Here is a 24187-nt window from a genome sequence, read left to right on the forward strand (position 1 = left end):
TGCAAGTAAATGTTTGGAGATTCTTTATTTTTTTAAGTTCCAAAGAACACACAACTTAAGATAATTCTTTAATTTTTGCTTATAATTCAACAGATTAACATTTTACTCACAATTAGTGTCTATGGGTTATGGCATACATCTATGGGTTAACATATAGTGTCTATACATTAGATGCTAGAGAAAATAGAAACTTTATAGAAGACAAAGTCCTTGCATTCGTAGAGCTTACATTCTAATTCATTGCCTCTTAGAATTTCTTTAGAGAAGCACAAAGCAAAAATGCTATGTGTAGTCCAAAAGGGAAAGGGAGTTACCATAAGAGAAATATAATGATTTATGGAGGAGGCAGTTTTCTCTTTGCTCTCCTTTCTCCCCCTAATGTTGTATGATTTCCCCCCTTGCCTCTGGCCCTTCATTGTTGACTTGCCCATTAGCTCTGTTTTCCCCCCTTCCATCCCTATCATCTCCTACTATCCTTTCATGCTCCATTTCCACTCTCAATTTATTATCTCAAAAGGCAGAAAGTACTCATCTTTTCTTTAGAGAAGTACTGGTCCCTAAAGCCTTTCTTAGCCAGGTTCAGTTTGGTTTCTTCTGTCTTCTTTCTCATTCTCCCTCTCCTTTCCCCAGTGAGTACATGTTCTCTATATTTTCCTCTTCCTTTGAGATTTACTCTATATTCATATATCTCCCATTGCTGATCATAGTGACTGTTATCTACAGGTCCTCATATCATTCTTCTTTCTTTCTCATAGAATACAGCACACAGTCTACCTCTCTACCCCAACTCCTACTGATATATGTTGATTCTCCCACAGACATATTTCCCCAGTCTCCTTGAATCCCATGATCATTGTAAGTGTTTCATTTCTAAGATCAAGAATTGTGAATTCCCAGTGAAACTGCTTGTCAGCTCCAGTAGGGGGAGGATAGGAAGGGGGTCACGAATCATGTAACCATAGAAAAATATCCTAAAGAAAAAAAAAAGAATTGAGAAATTACCTTCTCTGACCATAATTTCCTATTAGCTAGTTGTCCCCTATTTCTTTCTCTTCCCAAACCTATTCTACAATCTTATTATGATTTTCAGTCTTTTCATCCCTCAGTATTCTTCCAGGCCATTTCCCCTTCTCTGGCTTTCTTTTCTTCTCTTCCCATTCTAGGCCTTACATAGTTGATGAGATTGGTTCAACACTACAGTCAGAAGACTTTCAAGCCCCTCCTGCCCAATTGTCCTGTAATTGTTTATGACCAGCCAAGCACCAACCCTAGATTACTGTTACCATTTACCCCCTCCTCTTCTCTTCATCAAGACTAACCCTTTTGGCAAATTACCCTTAAAGTCACCCATCCCTCTTTCTTTAATCTTTAATCTTTCACTATCTACTGGTTTCTTCCCTACTTCCTACACTCTCTAGTCTCTGCCATCTTTAAAAATTCTTCACTTGACACTAACATCCTTATAAGCTATTATCTTATATTTTCCTTCCTTTTCTTAACCAAACTCTTAGAAAAAAACCCTATACTCCTATTGCCTCCACTTTCTCTCCTTTCCTCTTGCAGTGTGGCTTCTAATCTCAGCCTTCAATAGAAATTCTCTCTTCAAAGTCAACAGAAATTCTGAATTGCCAAATCCAATGGTTGTATCCTAATCTATATCCTTCTTAATATATCTGCATCCTTCAACACTGTGGTCCACCCTACACTCTTTCTTTTCTGGACTTTCATAACACTTGTTTCCTTCTGTTCTCCTACCTGTCTTACCTCTCCACAGCCTCTCCTTTCTCCTGTTGATTCATCTACATATCCTGCACCCTAAATGTGGGTTACCCTAAGGCTTTGTCCTGGGTGTTTTTTCTTCATCTGCTCTCCCATTTGGTGATCTCATTAACTCATGGGTTTAATTATCATCTCTATGTTAATGACTCCTAGATCTATTTTACCAACCCCAGTCTTATTCCTGAGCTTCAGGGACCAATCTCCAACTACTTATTGGATGTTTTGAGTTGGATATTCCATAGGTATCTAAGATCCAGTGTTTCCAAAACAGAATTCATTGTTTTTGCTTCCTAACCCACATCTCTTCCAAACTTCCCCATGTCTGTCTGGGATACCACTGTTTTGAGTCACTCAGGTTCATCACCTCAGACTCACCTCAATTTCATATTCTCTCTCACATCCCATATCTATAATCAGTTGCCCAACCTCATCCCTACTTCTACAATGTCCGACACTAAATATTGGTCCTAAGGCAAAAGCGTGGTAAGGGCTAGGCAATTGAGGTAAGTGACTTGCCCAGGGTCACACAGCTAGGAAGTATCTGAGACCATATTTGAACCCAGGTTCTCCTGACACTAGGTCTGGTGTGCTATCTACTGAATTACCTAGCTGTTTCTCCATAAAATCTATTGTTTCCATCCCCTTCTTTTTACTCAAATGACCAAACCCTAATTCATGCCCTTATCTCCCCCTGCCTGGACTATTGTAATAGCCTCCTAATTGGTCTCATTGCCTCCAGTCTCTCTTCAATTCATCCTCTGCACAGCTGCCAAATTGATTTTCCTAAACACAACTCTGACCATGTCACTTCCCTGCTCAAAAAGCTCTGATGGCTCTTTGTTGGCTCCAGAATCAAGTATAAATTCCTCCGTTTGTCTTTTAAAGCCTTTTACAACCTGGCTCCAGCCTACCTTTCCCAACTTATTATCTGCATTACTCCCCTTGATGCACTCTGTGCTCCAGTCCAATTGGCCTTCTTACTGTTCCTCATATACATGCTGTCTTCTATCTCTTGTTCTTTTCCATTGGCTTTTCCCATGCATGGAGTAAACTCCCTCCTTACCTTTTCTCTTTGGATGCCTTGTTGTTCAGTTGTGTCCAAGTCCGTGATTCCATGAACCTTATCCATGGGGTTTTCTTGGCAAAGATGCCAGTGTGGTTTGTCATTTCTTTCTCCAGTGTGTCCCCATTTTACAGATGAAGGACTGAGTCAAAAAGGGGTTAAGTGATTGACCCTGGGTTGCATAGCTAGTAAGTGTCTGAACCAGATTTGAATTCAGATCTTCCCGACTCCAGACCTAGTACTCTCTCCACTGTTCTACCTAGCTGCCCCAGTCAAAGCTTCTTTCAAGGCACAGCTCAAACATGACTTTCTAGGTGAGACCTTTCATGATCCCCAGCTGCTGATATCCTCCTCTCAAAACTGATCTTTTATTTATCAGGTATATAATTACATGTTTACCTGTTGTTTCCCCAGGAGAATGTAAGCTGCTTGGGGGCAAGGACTGTTTTGTTTTGGTCTTTGTGTTTCAAGGAGTGTGCTAAGCATTTAATAAATATTGGTTGGTTGATTGTCCAGGGCTTGAAGAATGATATTCACCCTTGCCTTGGGGTACCTTCTCTATCTGCCTACTCCCATGCATGTGCATGCACCCCTCCTTGTTAAAAAAAAATCAGCTTCGTTCCTTCCTACCTTTTTTGCATTTATTTGTCCTTGCTCATAAGAGTACTTAAACTCAAGTTCTGTCCCTGTGCACGTCTTTCTGATAGTACCTGGTGGCCCTGGCTTGGTCCAGCAGCCTTGGCACTCAGTCTATGATAGCAGAGCAACAAACTGTTCTGAAGTTTTAATACCTGAAAGCATTTTCTTCACCTCACTTGAGTATTCTCCATGAGCTTTTGTGTATCTCCTTCCTTCTCCCTTTTGTAGATCTTTCTTCCTGAGTAAGAAAATCATCTGGGGTCAGTGAAGACCTAAGGAGGAGGTCTTGGCTAGGGACCTCTTGATGTTAAGTCTGTACTGGGTGCTGTCATATTGATTAAACTCCCGGGATGGCTGCCAGTAGCCTCTAGGATTAAATCAATAGAGTTTGCAAAAGTAAAAGCTTCTTAGTGGAGGCCTAGAGTATTTGAGTTTATTTTTTAATGATAAGGCTTCAAGGGGAGTCTTCACTGATAGCTGGGCCAATAAATCTGAAGACGTGCAGAGCCAGATATGCAGAGATATGGAAATAAAGGAAAGGAAGCAGGGTACAGAGGTTGCATAACATTCCTGGGTTCTATGGACATGGATCCCCTCAAGTATTATAATTCAAACTCACTGAAGGAGCTTAAGGGTTGGAGGCAGAAGTGAGAGTCAGGAAAAAAAGGGGGACCATAGTTATAGCTTCCAAATTGATATCCCTAAGGCATAAATAGTACCATCTTACTCCCTTGCTCAAATAGCTTCTTCAGTGGTTCTCTATTGCCATGAGGATAAAATGCAAAGTCCTTCTTTGGACATTTAAAACTTCCCAGCCTAGCTTTAATCTATCTTTTCAGACTCATTTCACGTCAGTCCTCCTCATTATTGCAATGCTATATCCAGAGACTATAATCAATCTTCCCTTTGGGTACAAAGGCTGCCATCTTTTTCAAAGGCCCCTTCACAAAGGGCTTTGCTGGTGTTGTACAAGCTTTAGAATTTGGAGTGGATTGGTCATCTCTTGAGTGTGGGGGCTTCCAGTTGCCCCTGGTACAGAACCCAACCTTTTCCTACTTTCATAAGAAGTAGTCTAAAGGCTGTATGACTCTCAGCCCACACCACTCCCTTTTCAGATACTCTGCCATCATCACTGTGGGAAAAGAAAGGAGCCACCTGGAACTGAGGACTGTCTTACATTTTTCTCTCTTTCATTGATTGTGTTTAGTGACACTTGCTGATTTTTTAACTGACTTGACTGGCATTTTATCCATAACACTGTTTACTTCTTACTGATATATCATGTTGGGGAAACCTTTTGGTTTTTTCCTTCTTATTTTGATAACTTTTGTTACTGTGGGCAAAAGATTCATTTTTAGTGGTCAACTTTGTCATTTCCTTACTTCATTCAGTTAATCACTGGGCAATGGATCCAGTCTGTTGCTTTCAAAGCTTTTCTAGTTTCATAGGGCCTAGTAGACCTCATATTTTTCAGGCATAGACTTCAAGAGTGCCAGACTCACTTCCACACTTCACTAAGGCATTGCATGTACTAAAAAGAAAATAGATGAGAATAAATGATGATGATAAGAGGACATTATGTCTTCAGAGCCTACTTATATGGGGCAAATCCTGAAAATGCATCAGGGTATGCAGAATGAGAAATGCATCTTTTGGACATGACCAAAATTTGTTTTCCTTGATTATGCACATTTTTACAAGAATTCATTTTCTTTTTTCTATTTAATAGAGTAGATGGAGAAGAAACAATAGGTTTTTGTTAGTAAAAATTTTTTTTAAATCTTATCCATCTCCCATACCTCATGGCCCCAGGTTCTTCCATGCCTGATATTGATTGGTTTCTTCCTACATTTGTACTTAATTGCTGTTTGCTCCTCTTATGTCAAGATATATCTGTTTCCTTTTCTGTTTTCCATAGGTGAAATTAGCTGGTGCAAGTTGCCTCTGTAAAAGTCCTCCTCAGACTCATCATGATATATAAGTGATCCATAGTCCTTGAAAGCTTTGTCAGTAGAGCATAAGAATCTGATAGACTAAGCTGTAAAAATATCCAGAGCAAACCCAACAATAGATGTGTGTGTGTTTCCCAAAGACTAGTCTGACTTAACCAGAAAATGATCATTGCCACAGGTTTGGCACTGAATGATGAAGTTGGGGAGTTGATAATCAACATTGCTGGAGTTGGTGCTCTTGCTAGTGAAATGTCAGATTTTGGTAGAAGTGAAGGTCCAAAAACATGTTGTAAACTTAAATTATCAATTGAAAAGCAAAACTGTCAGTAGGGGACCTTTTATTTGTTGTTGTTATTCAGTCATTTCAATCCTGTCCAATTCTTTGTGATCCCATTTGGGGTTTCCTTGGTAAATATACTGGAGTGGTTTGGCATTTCCCTCTCCAGCTCATATTACAGATGAGGAAACTAAGGCAAACAGGGTTTAGTGACTTTATGAGAGTCACAGAGATAGTAATTTTCTGAGGCTGGATTTGAACTGGTCTTCCTGACTCCAGGCCTGACACACTATCCACTGAGCCACCTAGATGAAAAGTGTATCAACATATTTCTGTCACACTTTAAGGTTTGCAAATACTTCTCTTAATAGAAGTCTCATGAGGCAAGTGGTACAAATATTGCCTTCCATCTTTCAAAGGAGAAAGCTGAGCCACAAGAGACTAAGAAGCTTGTCTATGGTTATACATCTAGTAAATATCTACGGAGGGTTTCAAAGCCAGGTCTCCTGCCTCTTAAATCTAGCAAGCAAATCTTAAGGGATACCTGGATGGTATTTATGGCAAAACCTTGAATTCTTCAGAGCAAAATTGGGAATGATATCTAGCTAACATGAGTAAATGAACATATGGTTGGTGCACTGTGGAGAGTGCTATTTGGGGAAAGTATTATATGGGGAAAAGCAAAGGCAGTGGTGACTCTTGTCCCATTTTTAGTCAAGCCTCAGAGAAAAAGGATAATCAGGGAATTTGGCTCTACAGATAGTGAAGAATTTGTTTAATTAGAGAAAACACTCTAGCTAATGACAACAACCAAATTCATGGGCCTCTAAGGGTGAGGTGAGCATGAAGATTTTAGGTGAAGTAGAAAATTGAGAATAAGCATTCATGGGCAAAGAATGATTAAACTAGTGTTTCAAATCCTCCAAGCTGAGGCTGAATATAACATCCCAAGAAGACAGAGGGTAGATTTTACCTCAGAACTGAAATGATGAAAATCTTCATTTGACTGGTATTGGAAGACATATTCCATTCCATCTGCTGGTGGATTATAAATTGTCACTGTTTAGTTTGGCTTTCTTTTTTCTTTTCTTCTCCTTCTATCTTGTACCTAGGCCATCTATAACATGAGACTTTAGAAATGTCTCAGTTAAGTGTTGCTAGATATTGGCTCAGCTCACACTTACAGAGCCAAATGCTTGGGATGGGAACAACTTTCCACCTTGCAGAACTGGCCGTGGTGCTGAAAAATGGTCAGGGCATTTCCAGGGCTGCCCTCCTCAGTCCTTCCCGAAAAGCCTTGGGCTATTCAGTTGGTAGAGAACTACTAGTGGCTTGCTTGCCTTAATTTTGAATTGCATCTTTGTGTTTTATACCTTAGTTGGTTATGTTACTCTACTTCTTTTGCTGTGTCCATAAATTGTGAGTGGGACAAGTACTAGATGATTAGGAATAGTGATCTCATTAATCTGACCCATTTGGGATGAGTTGGGTAATGGATAATTGAGTGATGGATGGTTGATCTTCTATGGTGTGGTGGAGTGAATGCTGGATTTAGATTCAGAACATTTGGTTCTACTAGGTGGAATCTAGGTCGTGCAATGGATAGAGTATTAGAGCTAGAATCAGAAAGCTGTAGTTCAAATCTGACCTCAGATACTAGCTGTATTACCTTGGGCAAGTCAGTTCATCCTTTTTGCCTCTGCTTGCTCATCTGTAAAATGGGGATTGTTGTGAGGATCAAATGAGCTAATAATTATAAAATGCTTAGCAATGTCTGGCACATATTTGGCATCTAGCTGGGATTGAATACATGCTTGTCGAATCATGAATTGAGCTGGAAAGTGTATTTAGAGACTAGTGCAATCCTCTCATTTTGCAAATAAGGAAATGGAGGCCCAAGGAAATTAAATAATTTGCTTAAAGTCACATACATAGTGACAGTAGTAATGGTAGCTAATATTTATATACCATTTAGTATGTGCCAAGCACTGTGCTAGATGTTGGAGCTTATAAATTCAAAAGAAACAGCCCCTTTAAGAAGCTTTCCTTCTTGGGAGTAGGTTGGGAGGTGGAGGGAGAAGGTAGGGAGAAAACAACTTGTGCACCTTAAGACAATACAAAATAAGATTGGTGATGGGTTCTGGGAGATCACTAATAACTAATGGAAGGAAAAAAAATCCCTTATATAGAAGAGAGGCTCTTGAACCCTGAAGGAAGCATATCTTAACTCAAATTAGAAGCAAGACACAATTCTTCTCCAGCATTTCTCAGCCAGTGCTGATGTACATAACTTACTTGAAAATGAAATCTTTTCACTTCCTCCTGACAAATTTAGACCCCTTATCTCTTTCCTTTGTATATGAAGAACAGGCAGCAGCCCAACTCCCCCTCAACTCAGCCCCCCATCCTGGAAAGGCCCCAGCACCCGAGTGGAAGAACGGACTGACTAACAGGCCAGATTGTATTTTCTTGGTGGAGGAGGTGGGAAGTAGGAAGAAGGAAAGATAACATGGACAGAAAGAAGTTTGTACATGGAAAAGGACCAGTTTCCTTAATGCTATGGTAAAACTTGAACTTGAGAAAAGGGGAGCAAAGTCATTTTAAGTGAATTGATTTCACCTAACATAAGAAAGTGATTCTGTTAGCAGAGTCAGCCCTTCTTCCCCTCCAACAAGAGGCTGGTCATTTTCAGCCCCATTCCTCATGTTACTTGCTTCACCTCTGTATCTAGCTTCAGGCCCTTCTCTACCTATTGATGACTCTATTTATGGATGGAGCCATTTTTAGCTGCACATGCCTGGATGGTTCTCTGTTTCCCTTTACATCCATGTGTTTAAGAAACCAGCTTTCCTCCTTCACTTCAAAGCTTCTCATCTCCTTTCTTTATGCTCCTCTGGTGCCTGATGTATTCCTAGATTGTGCTGACATCAGTGTATTTCCTACAAACCAATCAGTGGGCAGGAAAGGCCCTGTAACTGGCTCCTCTTTTCAGCATCCAAGAAGGCACCCAGTATCCAGCTTCTACCTCAGGATTAGGACAGGATCTGAATAAGGCTAGAGAATTTTTAGCCGCTCTTACTTCCTCCGATTCATGTCTTTTCCTGATTCCAATCTTGGTTTCTACCGACTGCCTCTGACATCTCTTTCTCTAATGAGGTTACCCACTCCACTGCAAATTGTCCTGGCCATTCCTTTGTGCTTACCTAATTCTTAGATGCTCATGTCTGGAAAGAGACAAATTATATAATGGCTCCATCTTATGTTCCCAGGCTGCACTGCCATCGACTTTTTGCAGGGTTGAAGTTCTGTTTTGCCCCAGAGGGCATACATAGAAGCAGTGGGTAGAAGTTGCCAAGGCAGGGTTCATCTGATATAAAGACTTAGAACAATAAAGATCACTTAGTCCAACTCCCCCATTTTAAAGATGAGAAAACTAAGTCCTTAAAGAGGCAGTGTCACCCATGGATACATAGCAACGTTGAGACTTCAAACCCATATCATCTGATTCTAAATCCAGTACTGTTTATACCACACCAGGCTGTCTAATAGTGAGACCAATCTAAAAGTAGAATAAATAGCCTTAGGATATAGAGGCCTAACCAGAGGCCCAAGCTGACTGACCACTTGTTAGAGATGTTTTGTTTTATTATATTTTTATTGAAATGAGATTCATCTCTCTTTCAAATATTCCTGGCATTTCAGTCTCAGTAGGTAGGTCATGGTTACTGGGCTGAGTGGGTGACCACTTTATATGAATTAGTAATTTTGTATTATAGAGAAGATTCTCATTCAGATGGCACTAAATTGCCTCTCATTTCCTTTCTAGCGCTGAGATCCTGTGTGTCTTTCTTCTATTTTCTCCAAGAATGTTCACATGTTCATGTTCATATTTGCTTTATTTTTTTTTAAAGAGAAAGGAGACAAGGAAAAGATATCTTTAAATGATAAGCCATTGGGCTTGACTGATTCCTAGGAAAATTCTAGAACACATTGAAGGAATGGTTTTTGAAAATTTAGAAAGGAAAATGTGGATCACTACATGGCTTCATGAAAGGAAGAAAAATCACACCTGACACCTTATTTCAATACAATTTCATTTTATTTAGTCCCAATTAGGCCCTACTTACTACAATGGCAATTTTTATTCTTCCCTGATTTACCCTAGATCACACTATCTTTTTATTTTTTAATTTTAAAAGATATTTCCTTTTGCCAATTACATATTATAACCATTTTCCACGTATGTTTTCTGAAATTTTAAGATCCAAATTGTCTCTTCCTTCCCTTCCCTTCCCCTTTTTGGAGATGGTAAACAATTTGATCTGGGTTATTATACATGTATTATCATACAAAACCTATCTCCGCATTGTTCAGTGTTGTAAGAGAATACTCATATAAAACTGAAACCCCAAAACAAAAACCCAAATAAACTAATGTGGAAATAGTATGCTTTGTAGACCACACTATTAATAGCAGTTTTTCAACTTTCTCTTTCCTGAGGCCCTCTATGCCATCTCTCTCCTCTTCCTTCTCAACAAAGACCTTGTTTCCTACATTACTCAAAAAATAGAGGCCTTCAGGCCCCTATCCTCTCCTTTGCCTCAGTCTCTGATGAAGTGACCCTTCTCATTAAAGTCAGCCCTTCTATTTAAGTCCTGAGACCTCTCCCTTCTTGGATCTTCAAGCAGATTACCCTGCAATCATCACTCCTCTCCTCTAATTTTCAATCCCCCTTTTTTATCCTGGCTACTAGCTCTTTCCTGCTGTCTACAATTTCTACAATGTCTACAATGTCTACAATGCCAAGATCTTTGTGCTTAAATTTTTTTTCATTTGATCTTACTGTTTCTCAAGCTATCATTTTATAGGCCCCCCCCCTTTTCATAGGAAAACTCCTGGAAAACTGGCTCATTGCTTCCCTTTTCTTCCTCTCTTCTCAACCCCTTGTAATATAGTTTTTTTTTACCTCTTCACTCAACTAAAACCATACTCTATAAGGTTAACAGTGATTTACTAATTGCCTAATCTGATGTCCTCTTTCCAAGTCCTTTATGAATTTTCTGGCACTGTTGACTTTTGTTGATATTTGCAACATCTCCCTCTCTTGGCTCTCCTCTTCCCCATCCAGCCACCCCTTTGCTGAATCATCATCCCATATCCATTCCGGAGCTCGATTTGGGGCCCTTTTCTCTCTCTACATTTCCTTCACTTCCACAGGTTCAACATATGTACAAATGACTCCAATATTTAGAGCAGTCTTTTGCCTGAGCTCCCCTTCCAAATCACCAAATACCTTTTAGACATTTTCATCTGGATGCTCCAGAGTCACCTTAAGCTTGCCAATCCCCAAACAACTTATTATCTCCCCCTCTCAATTTACCCTTCCCCAGCTTCCTGATCTCATTACTTTTGTGTCTACTTCCACATTTCTAGTTACCTAGGCTTACAACCACAAAGTCATCTTCAAATCTTTGCTATCCCTCACCCCACCTATCCAGTCAGATGCCACCAAGTCTTACTGATTTTACCTTCACAACATCTCTTGCCTCCATCCTTATCTTTCTTCTTACATGGCAACCCAATTTCAAGCCCTTATCACCTCTCATCTGGATTATTGCAGAAGTCTCTTAATTTGTCTCCTTCTTTCTAGCATCTCTGCCCTTCAATTCACCCTCCACACAGCTGTCAGAATAACATTCCTAAAGCTCACATCTGACCATTTCACTCCCTTGCTCAAAAAAACTCTAAGTTGTCTATTTTCCCTCCAAGCTGAGCTCATGTGCCATTTCTTCACAAGGCCTTTTCTGTTTCTGACAGTCACTAGTGCCTTTCCCCACTCTCCTCCACATCTCACAGTTTCTTGTATATATTTTGCATTTGCTTAACTGTATTTATAGTGGCTTTTTCCTGGGAGAAGATAAGTTCCTTAAGGTCAGAGACTGTTTTGTTTTTGTCTTTTTATCCTTAGTACCTAGTATGGTACCTGGTACAAATATGTGCTACTCAGTGTTTGATGAATGGGTGAATCAACTCCCTCTTCTCCCCTATTCCATGTCCTTAAGACCCCTAGACTCCTCTTGAGCATAGCCCATTCTCTCCTTCTATGCTCTTATCTCTGATGAAGAGGTTGTCTTTCTCCTCACCAAGGCTAACCCTTCCATTTATGCTTTTGGCCTGCCCATCTATTCAAGGAGCATCATTCCTCTCTTTCCTCTTCAGTCTCTTCTTATTTACTGGCTCCTTCCCTGCCACTTCAGACACATTCAGGTCTCCCCAGCTCGTTAAAAAAAACCACCTTTCATTTGACTATGATATCCCTTCAAACTATAGTCAAATAGCTTTTCTCTCTTGCATAGCCAAACTCCTAGGAAGATTCATCTATACTTAGTGCCTCTATTTCTTGGCCTCCCCTGCAATTATGACCCGCCATACTACTGAAACTGCTCTCCCTATAGTTACCTATTCACCCATCATCTCCTCCCCCCCCCCAAAAGATTTTATTATATTTTTCCAATTGTCTACAGAAATAATTCTTAATATTTGTTTTCTGACATTTTGTCATCCAAATTCTTTCCCTCCCTCCCTCTCCCCTCTTCCCCCCAAGGTGGGAAGCAATATGATATAGGTTTTACATGTGCTATCATACAATAGCATATTTCCATATTCATCATGTTGTAAAAGAAGACACATACCAAACATACATGAAAATACTCAAAAAAGAAGCCAAGTGAAAAATTTTCCAGTGATCTCTTTTTTAAAAAACCCTGTCTTAGAAGTAATAATGTGCATTGGTTCCAAGGGAGAAGAGTGGTAAGGGCTAGACATTGGAGGTTAAATGACTTCCCCAAAGTTACACAGCTAGGTTTGAACCCAGATCTTCCATCTCTTGGTCTGGCTCTCAATTCATTAAGCCACCCAGCTACCCTCACCAATTATTTTTTAACTGTTATTTCTAAAAGTTAAGAATAGAAAAAATGAATGAAAAAGATATTTATTAAGTACTTATTATGTGCAAAGCACTGAGGTTACAAATGCAAAAAAAACTGTCTGCACTCAAAGAGCTAAAGAGAGAGGCATGTAGGAAAGTAGTGAACAGGAAAGGGCATTTTGGGTACAAAGTCATAGAGAGGGTGGGTGATGTCATAGATAGTAGACTGATACATTCTAGGAGCAAAGGCAGCATTGGTGTGATTATGATTCTAGATCTAGAAAGTTGGAAACAGGGCATGGTATTGGGAGGATAAGAGAACAGTGTGTAGCTTTTGACACATAACCATTCCCTCTCCTGGGTATTCTCTTTCCTCTTTGCTTCCATTCACACTGTTCTTTCTGAGTTCTCTCCTACCTATTTGACCATTCAGTCTTCATTTCTAGAACATCATACTATTCCAGCCACACTAAATACAGACCCCCCCCAATTTTATCCTGGATCATTTCTTTACTACTTCCCTTGGTGATTATCATCAGTTCCCATGTGTCAAATTATTATATCTCTGCAGACAACTTGGAAATTATATATGTGTTTCAAATTTAATACCTCTCTAAAACTCTGGACCCATATCTAGATGTCTTATCTGAAATTCGGTGTATACAAACTTGTTCCTCCTCCAAATGTTGCTCTTCACCATCATCTTTCCAACCATAGTCTCAAGACTCATCCTAGAGTTTTCTTATCCCTTCACTTCCCCCAATGAATTAGTTTAAAATTTTATCTATTTATCCCCATTTCATAATCTTTTGCCCTTCTCTCCATGTGTACAGCCTCTGCCTTACTTTCAATTCTCATCACCTCTCATCTGGATTATTGCATTAACCTCCTAATTGGTCTCTCCATCTCCTAGTTCCACACTGCCACCAAACTGACATTCCTAAAACACAAATCTAACCATGCTATTCCCTTACCTTCAATGATTCTCTATTGCCTCTAGGATAACCTCAAAAAAAAATCCTAACCCATTAAGAGGACTCTAAACTGGCAAATGGGACCAAAGGATAATCATTAATGAATAGAAACAATATAGGATGAAGGAAATCTTTAATAAAGCTCACCAGGGATCTATTCTTGACCCTTTGATATTTAACATTTTTACTGGTAGCTTTGAATAAAGTCTGAGATGGCATGCTGATTATATTTGTATGTTACACAAAGCTGGGAGGCATAACTAACTTTGTTGGATGTCAGAATCAGGACCCCAAGAACTTGGCAAGATAGACCCCCCAGACCACATCCAAAACAATTAAGTTTAAAGGGATTAATGATGATGATGATGATGATGATGATGATGGAATGACAATGACTGACATTTATAGAAATTTTTTAAATTTGCAGAGTGCTTTAGAATAATACTAGCTAACATTTACATAGCGATTACTATGTCAGTGTGTGTTAAGTGCTTCACAATTATTATCCCATTTGATCCTCACAACAATCCTGGGAGGCAGGCACTAGAGTACAATTGTAAACTAAGTTTCCTTTAAGTGACTTACTCATAGTTGTGAGGCTAGTAAGAATTAAAATTGACATAGAACACAAGTCTTTCCTGACATCAGGTTCAGCATTCTGTCTTCTTGGGTTCAAAGAATCAACTGTTACATATGGTCTTAATACCATTTGATATCTTGATGCCGTTATCAAGATCTTACTTGAGAAGTTAAGAAGAGTCATAACAAAAGAAAGTAATAGACCATTTCCCTAATGAATATTGATGCAAAAACTTTAAATACTAGCAAGGAGATTGCATTATATTACAAAGATCTCAGTATGATGAAGCTAGGTTTGTCCTGGGAATTCAGGATTGATTCAGATATTAAGGCAACCAAGTATAATTGACTATATCGACAATAAAAACAAAAATCACGATTATTTCAACAAATGCAGAAAGAGATTTTGACAAAATTCAACACCCATTCCTGCTTTTTAAAAAACCACATTAGAGGGGGCAGCTGGGTAGCTCAGTGGATTGAGAGCCAGACCTAGAGATGGGAGGTCCTAGGTTCAAATCTGTCCTCAGACACTTCCCAGCTATGTGACCCTGCGTAAGTCACTTGACCCCCATTGCCTAGCCCTTACCACTCTTCTGCCTTGGAGCCAATACACAGTATTGACTCCAAGACAGAAGGTAAGGGTTTAAAAAAATACATTAGAAATCAAATGAATAAATGAAGCTTTTCTTAAAATGATAAATAGTATCTATCTAAAACCAAAAGCAAGCATTATCTGTAATGAGGAAAAGCTAGAAGCCATTTCAGTAAGATCAGGGATGAAGCAAGAATGTCTGTTATCACCATTACTGTTTGATATTGAACTAGAAATGCTAGATATGGCAATAAGACAGGAAAAAGAAATCAAAGGAATATGTATAGACAAAGAGGAAATAAAACTATCACTTTTTGTAGATGATAAGATGGTTTACTTAGAGAATCCTGGAGTCAGCTAAAAACCTAATTGAAACGGTTACCAACTTCAGTAAAGTGGGAGCATATAAAATAACCTTTTAGAAACTATCTACATGTCTGTATATTACCAATAAAACTCAGGAGGAAAAGAGAGAAATTCAATTTAAACAACAGTACAGAATACCTGGGAGTCTGCCTGCCAACACACAAGAACTTTATGAACACAATTACAAAATGCTCTTTATACAAATCAAAACAGATCTAAATAATTGGAGAAAGAAAAATATCTGGATGTTTCAGTGAACTGCAAGCTCAAGGGTGAGCCAACAAGTTACAAGACAACCAAAGAAGAGAAGGGAATCATAGTGTGTCTACGACAAGACAAGTGGTACTTTTTTACTTTGCCCTTAGGAGAATTGTGTTCAAATGTAGGTGCCACATTTTTAAGAAGGACAATGACAATAGAAAGCCTGTCCAGGAGAGGGTGACTTGGAGGAGGATGAGTCTAGAAACTGTGCCATAGGATGATTTAAAGAAACAAGGGGTGTTTTGTTTGGAGAAGAGAAGACTTATGGGGAACATGAGAACACTCTTCCAGGGTGGCTTTCATTTCAAAGAGGGACTTGACTTTTTTTGTTTGGCCCCAGAGGGCAGAATGGCTAGGATTTGCAGAGTCAGATCTATACTAAGTGTTGGGAAAATTTTCCTAATAACTGGAATGAATTCAGAGCAGAATAGATAACATGAAGAGGTAGTGAGTTCCCTCTTAGGAGAAGGTGGCTTGAGCAGTCTAGATGACGATTTGCTTGGCATGTCATGGAGAGTATAACTGAACTCAAATTCCCTTACTGAGACTGACTATCCATGTGACCTTAGACAAATCATATAACTTCTCTTGGTCTTAATTTCCTCATTTGTAAAATGAGAGACTAGAGTGGCTCTGTTCCTTGCACCTTTAGATTTATGATTCTATAAACTAGATGGTCTATGAGATCCCTTCCAACTCAGATCCGATGATTCTGTATATTTCCAGTGGCATGACATGATATAAAAGGGGGTTGGGAGAAGGTAGAACAATGAAAGAACTACAGGGAAATGCTTTCACATAAATTAAACTTAAATTCATTTTTCCACACCATGTTGGTCATTTTTCTTAACATATTTGCAAATTTCCCAAATGATTTCTATTTGTTTCATTAGGAGCTTAATTCCTTAACCTCCCCTTCCTTTTCTTTGGTGAGATTGCTTATTATCCAGGACAGAAAGTTAGAGTTAAGGTGAAATGCTTTGTGAATAGTTTTGACCTGAAATTTTCATTTCTCTTTCTTGCTGACTTGGGTGGATCCTTTCACTTATAATTGCTTGTTTCTTGTCAGTCATTTTTCAGCTACGACTAATTCTTTGCAACTGACCCCTTTAGGGATTTTGGGGAGATTTTCTTGGCAAAAAAATGGTTTACCATTTACTTATCCAGTTCAGTTGACAGATGAGGAAACTGAGGCAAAGAGGGTTTAGTGACTTGTCCAGGATCATATATCTAATATATGTCTGAGGCAAGATTTTAACTCAGGAAAATAAATCTTCCTGACTCTAGGCTCAGAGCTCTGTCGAGTAAGTCTAAGGTTAATATAGTCTCTTTTTCTTTCTCTGTCCCTCTTTGTGAGTGCATGTTTGCAGGTTGAAAAGGGGTACAAAGTAAGTGTGGTTTCCTTGTTGATGCTAACATAGTTTAATGAAATGAAAAGAAAATGCATTTAGTAAATAATGAGTCTGTGCCAGACACTGAGCTAAGCACTGCTGACAAGAATGTCTTAATGAAATCAAGGATCCCCTTTCCCTACAAGCTAACTAAGGCTTCATCACCTCATCCTAGGAAAGGCTTGGACAGGCACTGGAGGGCCTAGGAGACATTGAGCAATCTAAACCCTGATCATTCAGCTAAGAGTAAATGTTGAATGTTGCAGTTGTTATGCAGCTCTCCCTGAAGCCTTTAGTGGAGATTTGATATTGAAAAAAATCACCTCAAAACGATTTAGGGGGCAGAAGACCAGGACGACAAAAGGATGAGATAGTAACTTCCTCGTGAACCCAGTAAGAAGATAAGCCAGCCAGTGATGAGGGGAAGAGAGGGTTGACTCAGATAATGGTATCAGAAGCCATGGCAAGAAGCATACAGGGAAAAAATATGCTTGGAGTCATTTCTTTGTATGTAAATGTTTTCTCTTATTTCCACACTCCACACTTGTGGGGTGAGGGAGCACTGGATATTTACGAAACATCCCCAGCTTTGTTCTCTGTCCTCTTAATTACAAGCCTGCACAGATCCTGCACAGGAGGCAGGAAGCCAGGCAGAACCAATCAGAAGCAAGACTTGCTGCTGCTGATTTCCAAAAATGCTGTGTGGCTGATATTTTTCTTCAGAGTGAGATGGAGTGTGATCGTATGATTTGAGCCAAGAGCTGCATGCTGGATGTAAAGAACTCCTTAGTTCCAATTTGAAGTTGGATTCCTAGACTTTCTTTTCAGGGCACTGTCTTCCTCCTTTTTAAGGGAAGCTAAGCACCAGCATTTCCCTTACCTCCCAACAAAGTGTTATGTGATCATAGAATTTAGAGCTGAAAAGGACCTTAGTTATCATCTAATCATTTTTACACAGGAGGAAATTGAAGTCCAGAGAATTTAAGTCACTTGCCTACAACAGCTAAGTGGTATAGTGGGTATAGCACTGGACTTAAAATCTAGAAAACTTGAGGTAAAAAACTAGTCTTAGACACTTACCTGACTGCCTCAGTTTCCTCAACTGTAAAATGGAGATAATCATGCCATTTACCTCCTAGGGTTGTTATAAAGATAAATGAGAGAATATTTGTAAAGTATTTAGCATGTTGTCTGGCATATAGAAGGTGGTAAATTAATGCTCCCCCACCTTTTTTCTTCCTACGTTCATACAGCTAGTAAATAGTAGATCGAACTTAAACCTCTGTCGTCCGAGATAAAGTCCAGTACTCTTTTCATTTTGCTGTACTGCCTCCAAAAATGCCCAGCCCAATTCTGGTTTAAAATCTATGACTCTTCTAAAATACCTCCAGAGGAACAGTTGAGTCCCAGATAAATTGTCTTTGTAGTTATATAGCCCAGGATGCACCTGAATTATTGCACTGTCACAGACTTGTCCTTTGAGTGAATTGATGACTCCTCTTCATCCTCTTCTCCCATCTCTAGAGTGGGTACTGAGCAGAACAACCATAGTATACTTGAAATGTTTTGCAAGAGAGACATAGAAACACAGTTGCCCCCCCTGGCTGCCTTCCCAGTGAGTCAGCCCATGGAGAAGTACACAACAAATGTTCATGTAAGGGAAAACTCCCTGGGATCACCACACAATGCAGCTACTTCCTTCCCAAAGCCCAGAAGGCTTACTTGGGTCAGTTTATCACTTCACATATACTCTAATTCTGCCTAAAGGTAAGAGGCTTGGAACCAGTCCAGTTAGTCCATCAATAAACATATATTAAGCACCTACTATGTGTAAGGCACTCTGCTAAGCACTGGGGAAGCAACTAAAAAAAAAGCAATCTCTGCCCTCAAGGAACTTACAGGCTAATTAACAAGGAGACAACATACAAAGGGGAACTGAAAAGGATAGGAATACTCCACTCAGTGGCATGATGAAAAGTCCAAAAGAGGTCAGCCAGATGTTTGACTTGGGCTCCCTCCTTAAATAGAGGTTCTAGAGGAGCTCATCACACCACCCTTCATTCAGAGGGGTCCCAGAAGCAGAGGACATTAAGGAGGTGTGAATACCAAGGCTGAAGTGATCTTCTACGATAAAATGGTTCCCAGTGCCATAATAAAGTCCAAAGAATCGTACCAGTAAAAATTACTACCCTTCCTGCAGATAACACCACTTCTACACATGACAATGATGCCGTAATTACTTGCCCTATAGTTTACTTCTCCCAATGGCATTGCTAGCCTCTCCCAAGTTAGGATGCTATATGAGAAGACCAAGAAGTAGCAAACAATGGCAACAGCAAATAATTATTCAACAGCAATTCTGTGTAAGGTCCTGGGCTGGATAGATGCTGCAGATGACAGATAGTCAGCTGATGGTATAGTAGAGTTCTGGCCCTCTCTCCCTCCCTTCCTTTCTCCCTCCTTCCTTCCCTCCTTTCCTTTCCTCCTTTCCTTTTTCCTTTATTTCTTCCTTCCTTCTTTCCTTCCTTCCTTTCTTCCTCCCTCCCTTCCTTTTTCCTTCTTTAACCAGATTGTGTAGGGCCTGAAATGCCAGGTTAAAGAATTTATATTTTATCATATAGGCCAGGAGTTAACAAACTGTGGTTCTTCTAAGGACCAAACCTGGCCCATTGCCTATTTTTGTCTGGCTGGTGAGCTATGAATGGTTTTTACAGAACATCTTTTATAAAAGCAGGCAGCCCCACAGAGCATAGTTTGATGATCCCTGATATAAGCAATAAGAATCCCCAGAAAGCTTTGGATCAAAGGAGGAACCTGGGTCTTAGCTGTATGTTTAGTAGGAAGATGAAATTGGCCAACTGTGAAGTATAGATGGCATGTGTGGAGGGCAAGGAGAAACTGGAGTCGCAGAGACCAATCAGGAAGCTGTTAAAGTAGTACAAGCTTGAAGAATGAGGGCATTGTCCTTTGTAATGTGAGCTAGCCAAGTCAAGGACTCTTACCTCCATTCCTACTTCTCTACTCCCTTGGCCACTACCCTAGTTAAAGCCCTCATATTCATGAACACGAAACCATCTTCCCTTAATCACTGGGACTAAATAACTACTTCTATCACTTCCTATCCATTATTTCCAGAACTAAGCACAAGGTTTCACAGGGGAAAGTGCTTCATCAGTATGTATTGAATCAAATTTGTTGAATTCTGACTCTTTCTTAGTAACACACAGATCCTTGTCCCCTGAACCCATTTGAGCTGGGGTTACCTCAGGAGGGATTTGGGCTTTGATTCACATTTGCATTCACTAGTAAGGGCCAGAAATGAAATGAAAAAGACAGATTATCCCAAGGGGAACCTTAGGACCCTGCAGGCCTCTTGCCAGGACACTCTGGAGGCCTTGTCAGCCCAGACTGATGTTTGTGGACACACAGGATGCAGGGAGGAATGTTTTTCTGCTCCTTAGGGGAAAACGCAGCAGCATTCCATAAAGGAACATTTGCATTTTCAGGGTACTTTTATGGGGAAAAAAGAAAGTATTTGCTTTTTGTGTTTGATCTGAAGCTGACTGGGCAAATCGCTGACATCAGGGGAGATTTGTATAGGCCTTGCCATGAAAAATAGTGATTCAGTTTCTCTTAAGGAAGGCTTTGGTCCTGGTGGACTCTTAATTCAAACCCCAGACCCCTCCAAAGGTCCTGGTTCTTCTGAATCTTGTTTGCTATGGGATTTTAGGGGCATCATTTCATATCTAGGCTCTCTTGCACTTCATTCAGCTCCGTGTGTATGTATTTGTTTAGGACTCAAACCTAAGGCCAGTTTTGTAAGAAACATGGAATAAAAGAAGGTAAGGTGATGAGGAAAGAATCTCTCCAATTTTTTCTAAGACATCAGCTGCTCTGTTCCTAAGGCCTTGGAAGGATTTACTTTAGATGGTATAAAACAGATGGCTTTGACAGCTTTACATGGTGGCAGGGGCATGGGGAAGGGGAGATAAGGTAGGAGGTGTGGAAAGCATGAGAAATTCCCATTTCCCTAGACTCAAACTAAACCAGACTAGCTGTGACCACTCCTTCAGAGGAATTTCTGAAATGCTTAGGCCAGAGGGTGCATGCACACAGTTGGACACATCTCTCCACTTTGCTGTGCTAGTGGGACTTTCCTTAACTCTCCAGAACTCCCTTTGAATATATGATTTTAGCCACCATCATAGCAAACTGCATTGTACTTGCTCTTGAGCAGCACCTGCCTGATGAGGACAAGACGCCGATGTCTGAACGCCTGGTGAGTGGCTCTTCTGTGCTTCCCTTACAAAACATTTTTCTCTTTTCTTTTCTTTTCTTTTCTTTTCTTTTCTTTTCTTTTCTTTTCTTTTCTTTTCTTTTCTTTTCTTTTCTTTTCTTTTCTTTTCTTTTCTTTTCTTTTCTTTTCTTTTTTCTTTCCCTTCCCTTCCCTTCCCTTCCCTCCCCTCCCCTTCCCCCCCTCCCCTCCCCTCCCCTCCCCTCCCCTCCCCTTCCCCCCCTCCCCTCCCCTCCCCTCCCCTCCCCTTCCCTTCCCTTCCCTTCCTTTCTCCTTATAAGAAAAAAGGTGGCTCTTGGCCCAGTAATTCCAGCTGTCTTATAACCTTTAGAATATTTTATTCCCACCTTTGATGGAAGCCTATGCATGTCTTTTTATATTGAGAAAACAAGGGAAGAAATGCCTGTATGACTCCTGCCTTGATCAGGAGTGATATCTTTCTTCTTCATTAGCAGACCCCATCTGGTCACCAAACCTGCTAAAAGACTACTGGTTTTAGATTGTGGAGGCATCTGTTTTATTTCATTCCTGTTAAAACCCATTTTGTCATTCAGAGCTGAATCCCCCAGTGAGGAGAGTCAGTGTTTCTGGTTTTCTCCTGGGGAGAATTGAACTCTGCTTTAATTCATTTCAGTCTCTGGCAAGAGTCCCCAGAGAGAAGATTTCTATGTAGGGCATTCCAAGAGTGAGGGAGAGTGAGGGAGTGAGTGAGTGAGTGAGTGAGTGAGTGGGTGAATGTGTGTGTGTGTGTGTGTGTGTGTGTGTGTGTGCACTTGCATCTGTGTATTGGGGTGGGGAATTATGGGAAAAAAGGTCATGGTTGCCTGCTTGCTTCACCTTCTATAGGCTTAAGAGTCCTATGGAACTCCTACTTCTGTGAATGCTGACTCTGACTTTTCTCCTCCCTATCCCAGGATGACACAGAACCATATTTCATTGGAATTTTTTGTTTTGAGGCTGGAATTAAAATCATCGCCTTAGGGTTTGCTTTCCACAAAGGCTCTTACCTAAGGAATGGCTGGAACGTAATGGATTTTGTGGTGGTGCTAACAGGGTAAGTTGCTTGCACTGTTTCTTTAGGGGAGAAAGTTGGGGAGGGGCAGGGAAGAAAAGGTAAGGAGTTTCTGGTCTTGAATACTTGCCTAAAGATAGAGCGGAAAGAACAAGTCTAAGAGCATCTTCATTTATTTTCTAGATGTTAGCACGATACTGGCAATTTGACTCTTGGTACAATCTGCTGATGACTTGGTTGCCTTTGGAAACTTGGAAGGTTTCCATCTGACATGATCCCCTATCCTCAGTCCTTTAGTATGTTCCAGGGAATGGTTTGTGAAAGACCTTAGACCCTGCTCTCCCTCTGCTCTTGGGGTTTCCTTGATTTGGGAACTTGGTTCTTATTCTGTTGGGAGCCATAACCACCTTCCTGCTTGTTTGGATAGATGTCTCTGAGGCTTTGGTCTGGTCATGTCAATTTACTCTATTGTGCAATGCCACTTTGCTGCTGGGCTGTTCTTGGGGTGACTGAGTTCTTTTGGTTGGTGAGAATGGGTAGTATTGCTTTCTCATCTATTGGGGTTACTGTGTCACCACCATGGTGAATAGCAATGAACCTGATTTTGTTGAATGTGCCCTCTCTTTTATCCCCATTGGACTGCTGTGGTTTGGGTAGGGTATTGCTCTGATGGGAAGCTAGGGAGAAGTCACATTCACACTCTATAGATGGTTTTCTGTAGAGACATCTGAGTGAGGGTTGCTGGAAGGACTCTGTTCTGACAGAGTGCTATGGCTCCCACTTCCTGACAAATATTTATTAAATTATTTCTGCATTCAGAGCCATGTGCTTCAGTGTGTAATTCTAAATATCTTTGTTATAAATATGCCCTGGAGTTCCTCTGAGCCTAGAGGAGTAGAAAGTAGGAGAAATAAATATGAAGAGTTGAGGAGCAATGTCTACAATTATGTTACATTTATTCTTTCTGCTGTTGGTTTGTTTATTTATTTGCTTATTTGTTTTCAGTGATATACGGCATTACAAATAATATTTGGCATGCTGCCAAAAAGGTTGTTTTCATTTCTTGGGAGGTTTACATCTGGCATGATCCTTGCCCTCATGGAGATTATTATAGCCTAGTCAGGAGCAAACAATACTGTCTGAATGAATGAAAAGGAAGTGGATTTTATTTGGGCTTTAAAAAATTAGTGGGAATTCAGTAGATAAAGGAAAGACAGTGCAGGCAAAGGGTATTCCTTGATCAAAAGCATGAAAGGAAGAAAGCACAGAGTGCATGTTGAAGACAGAAAATATTCCAGTCTTGCTTGGATGTGAGAATAGAGAGGAGAATGGCACAAGGATGTTGGACTTATGGTGAAGGGCTTTGCATATTGGGCAAAAGAGTCTGAACTTTATTTAATAAGCTATCAGTAGTCACCAAATATTTCTGAGCTAGAGTGACTTGAATGTATCCTAAGGAAAATTAGTACGTTGGAGAGAGGGTGAGAGTGAAGGTGAAGAGACTTATTAGGAGTAACCCAGATGGTAATAAGGGCCAGGATTAGGGAAATGGCAATGGAAATAGAGAAAAAGGACTGCTGTAAGGGATATCAGAGGTACCACTCACATAATAATAGTAACAATTATAATAGTAGCCAGAATTTATATTTTATATGTTCTTATAATATATATTGTATAGTAATGTTATATTTTATTATGCTCTATTTAGATTATATATTTTATTATAACATGTTCAGTTCTGTTTTATAATACTATAATATAATAAAAATACTTTACACAATATTATTTCATTTGATCCTCAAAGCAATCCTAGGAGTTAGGAACTATTTTTATCCTTATTTTACAGATGAGAAAACTGAGGCAGATTTGAGGTTAAGGGTCACACAATTAGTAAATATACAAGACTGAATTTGAATTCAAGTTTTCTTGATGCCAGGTCTAGCCATCTAGTGGCCAGAAGTTCATAATCTATCAGTTCTGAATTGGTCATTGCTTCATCCTGGGAGTAATTGACTGACTTTATTGAAAGTGCAGAGCCTTGAAAACCTCTGATTGCTTAAAAAAAAAACATAGTTTG

The 24187-nt window shown here is 39.9% G+C and overlaps 1 protein-coding gene across 28 annotated transcripts in view; it reads left to right on the forward strand.

Annotated features, from left to right (window-relative positions):
• The window catches only part of CACNA1A (calcium voltage-gated channel subunit alpha1 A), a 401231-nt gene that overhangs the window by 166255 nt on the left and 210789 nt on the right, over window positions 1-24187 (forward strand). For all 28 annotated transcript variants that reach the window (XM_056822623.1, XM_056822650.1, XM_056822649.1 and 25 more), the window contains 2 exons: window positions 20977-21083; window positions 22013-22152. In XM_056822623.1, the coding sequence (XP_056678601.1) occupies window positions 20977-21083; window positions 22013-22152 (247 nt within the window). The remainder of the gene's footprint in view (window positions 1-20976; window positions 21084-22012; window positions 22153-24187) is intronic.

Source organism: Monodelphis domestica, chromosome 3 (assembly GCF_027887165.1).
Source record: "Monodelphis domestica isolate mMonDom1 chromosome 3, mMonDom1.pri, whole genome shotgun sequence".
In the NCBI taxonomy this organism is placed as follows: domain Eukaryota; kingdom Metazoa; phylum Chordata; class Mammalia; order Didelphimorphia; family Didelphidae; genus Monodelphis; species Monodelphis domestica.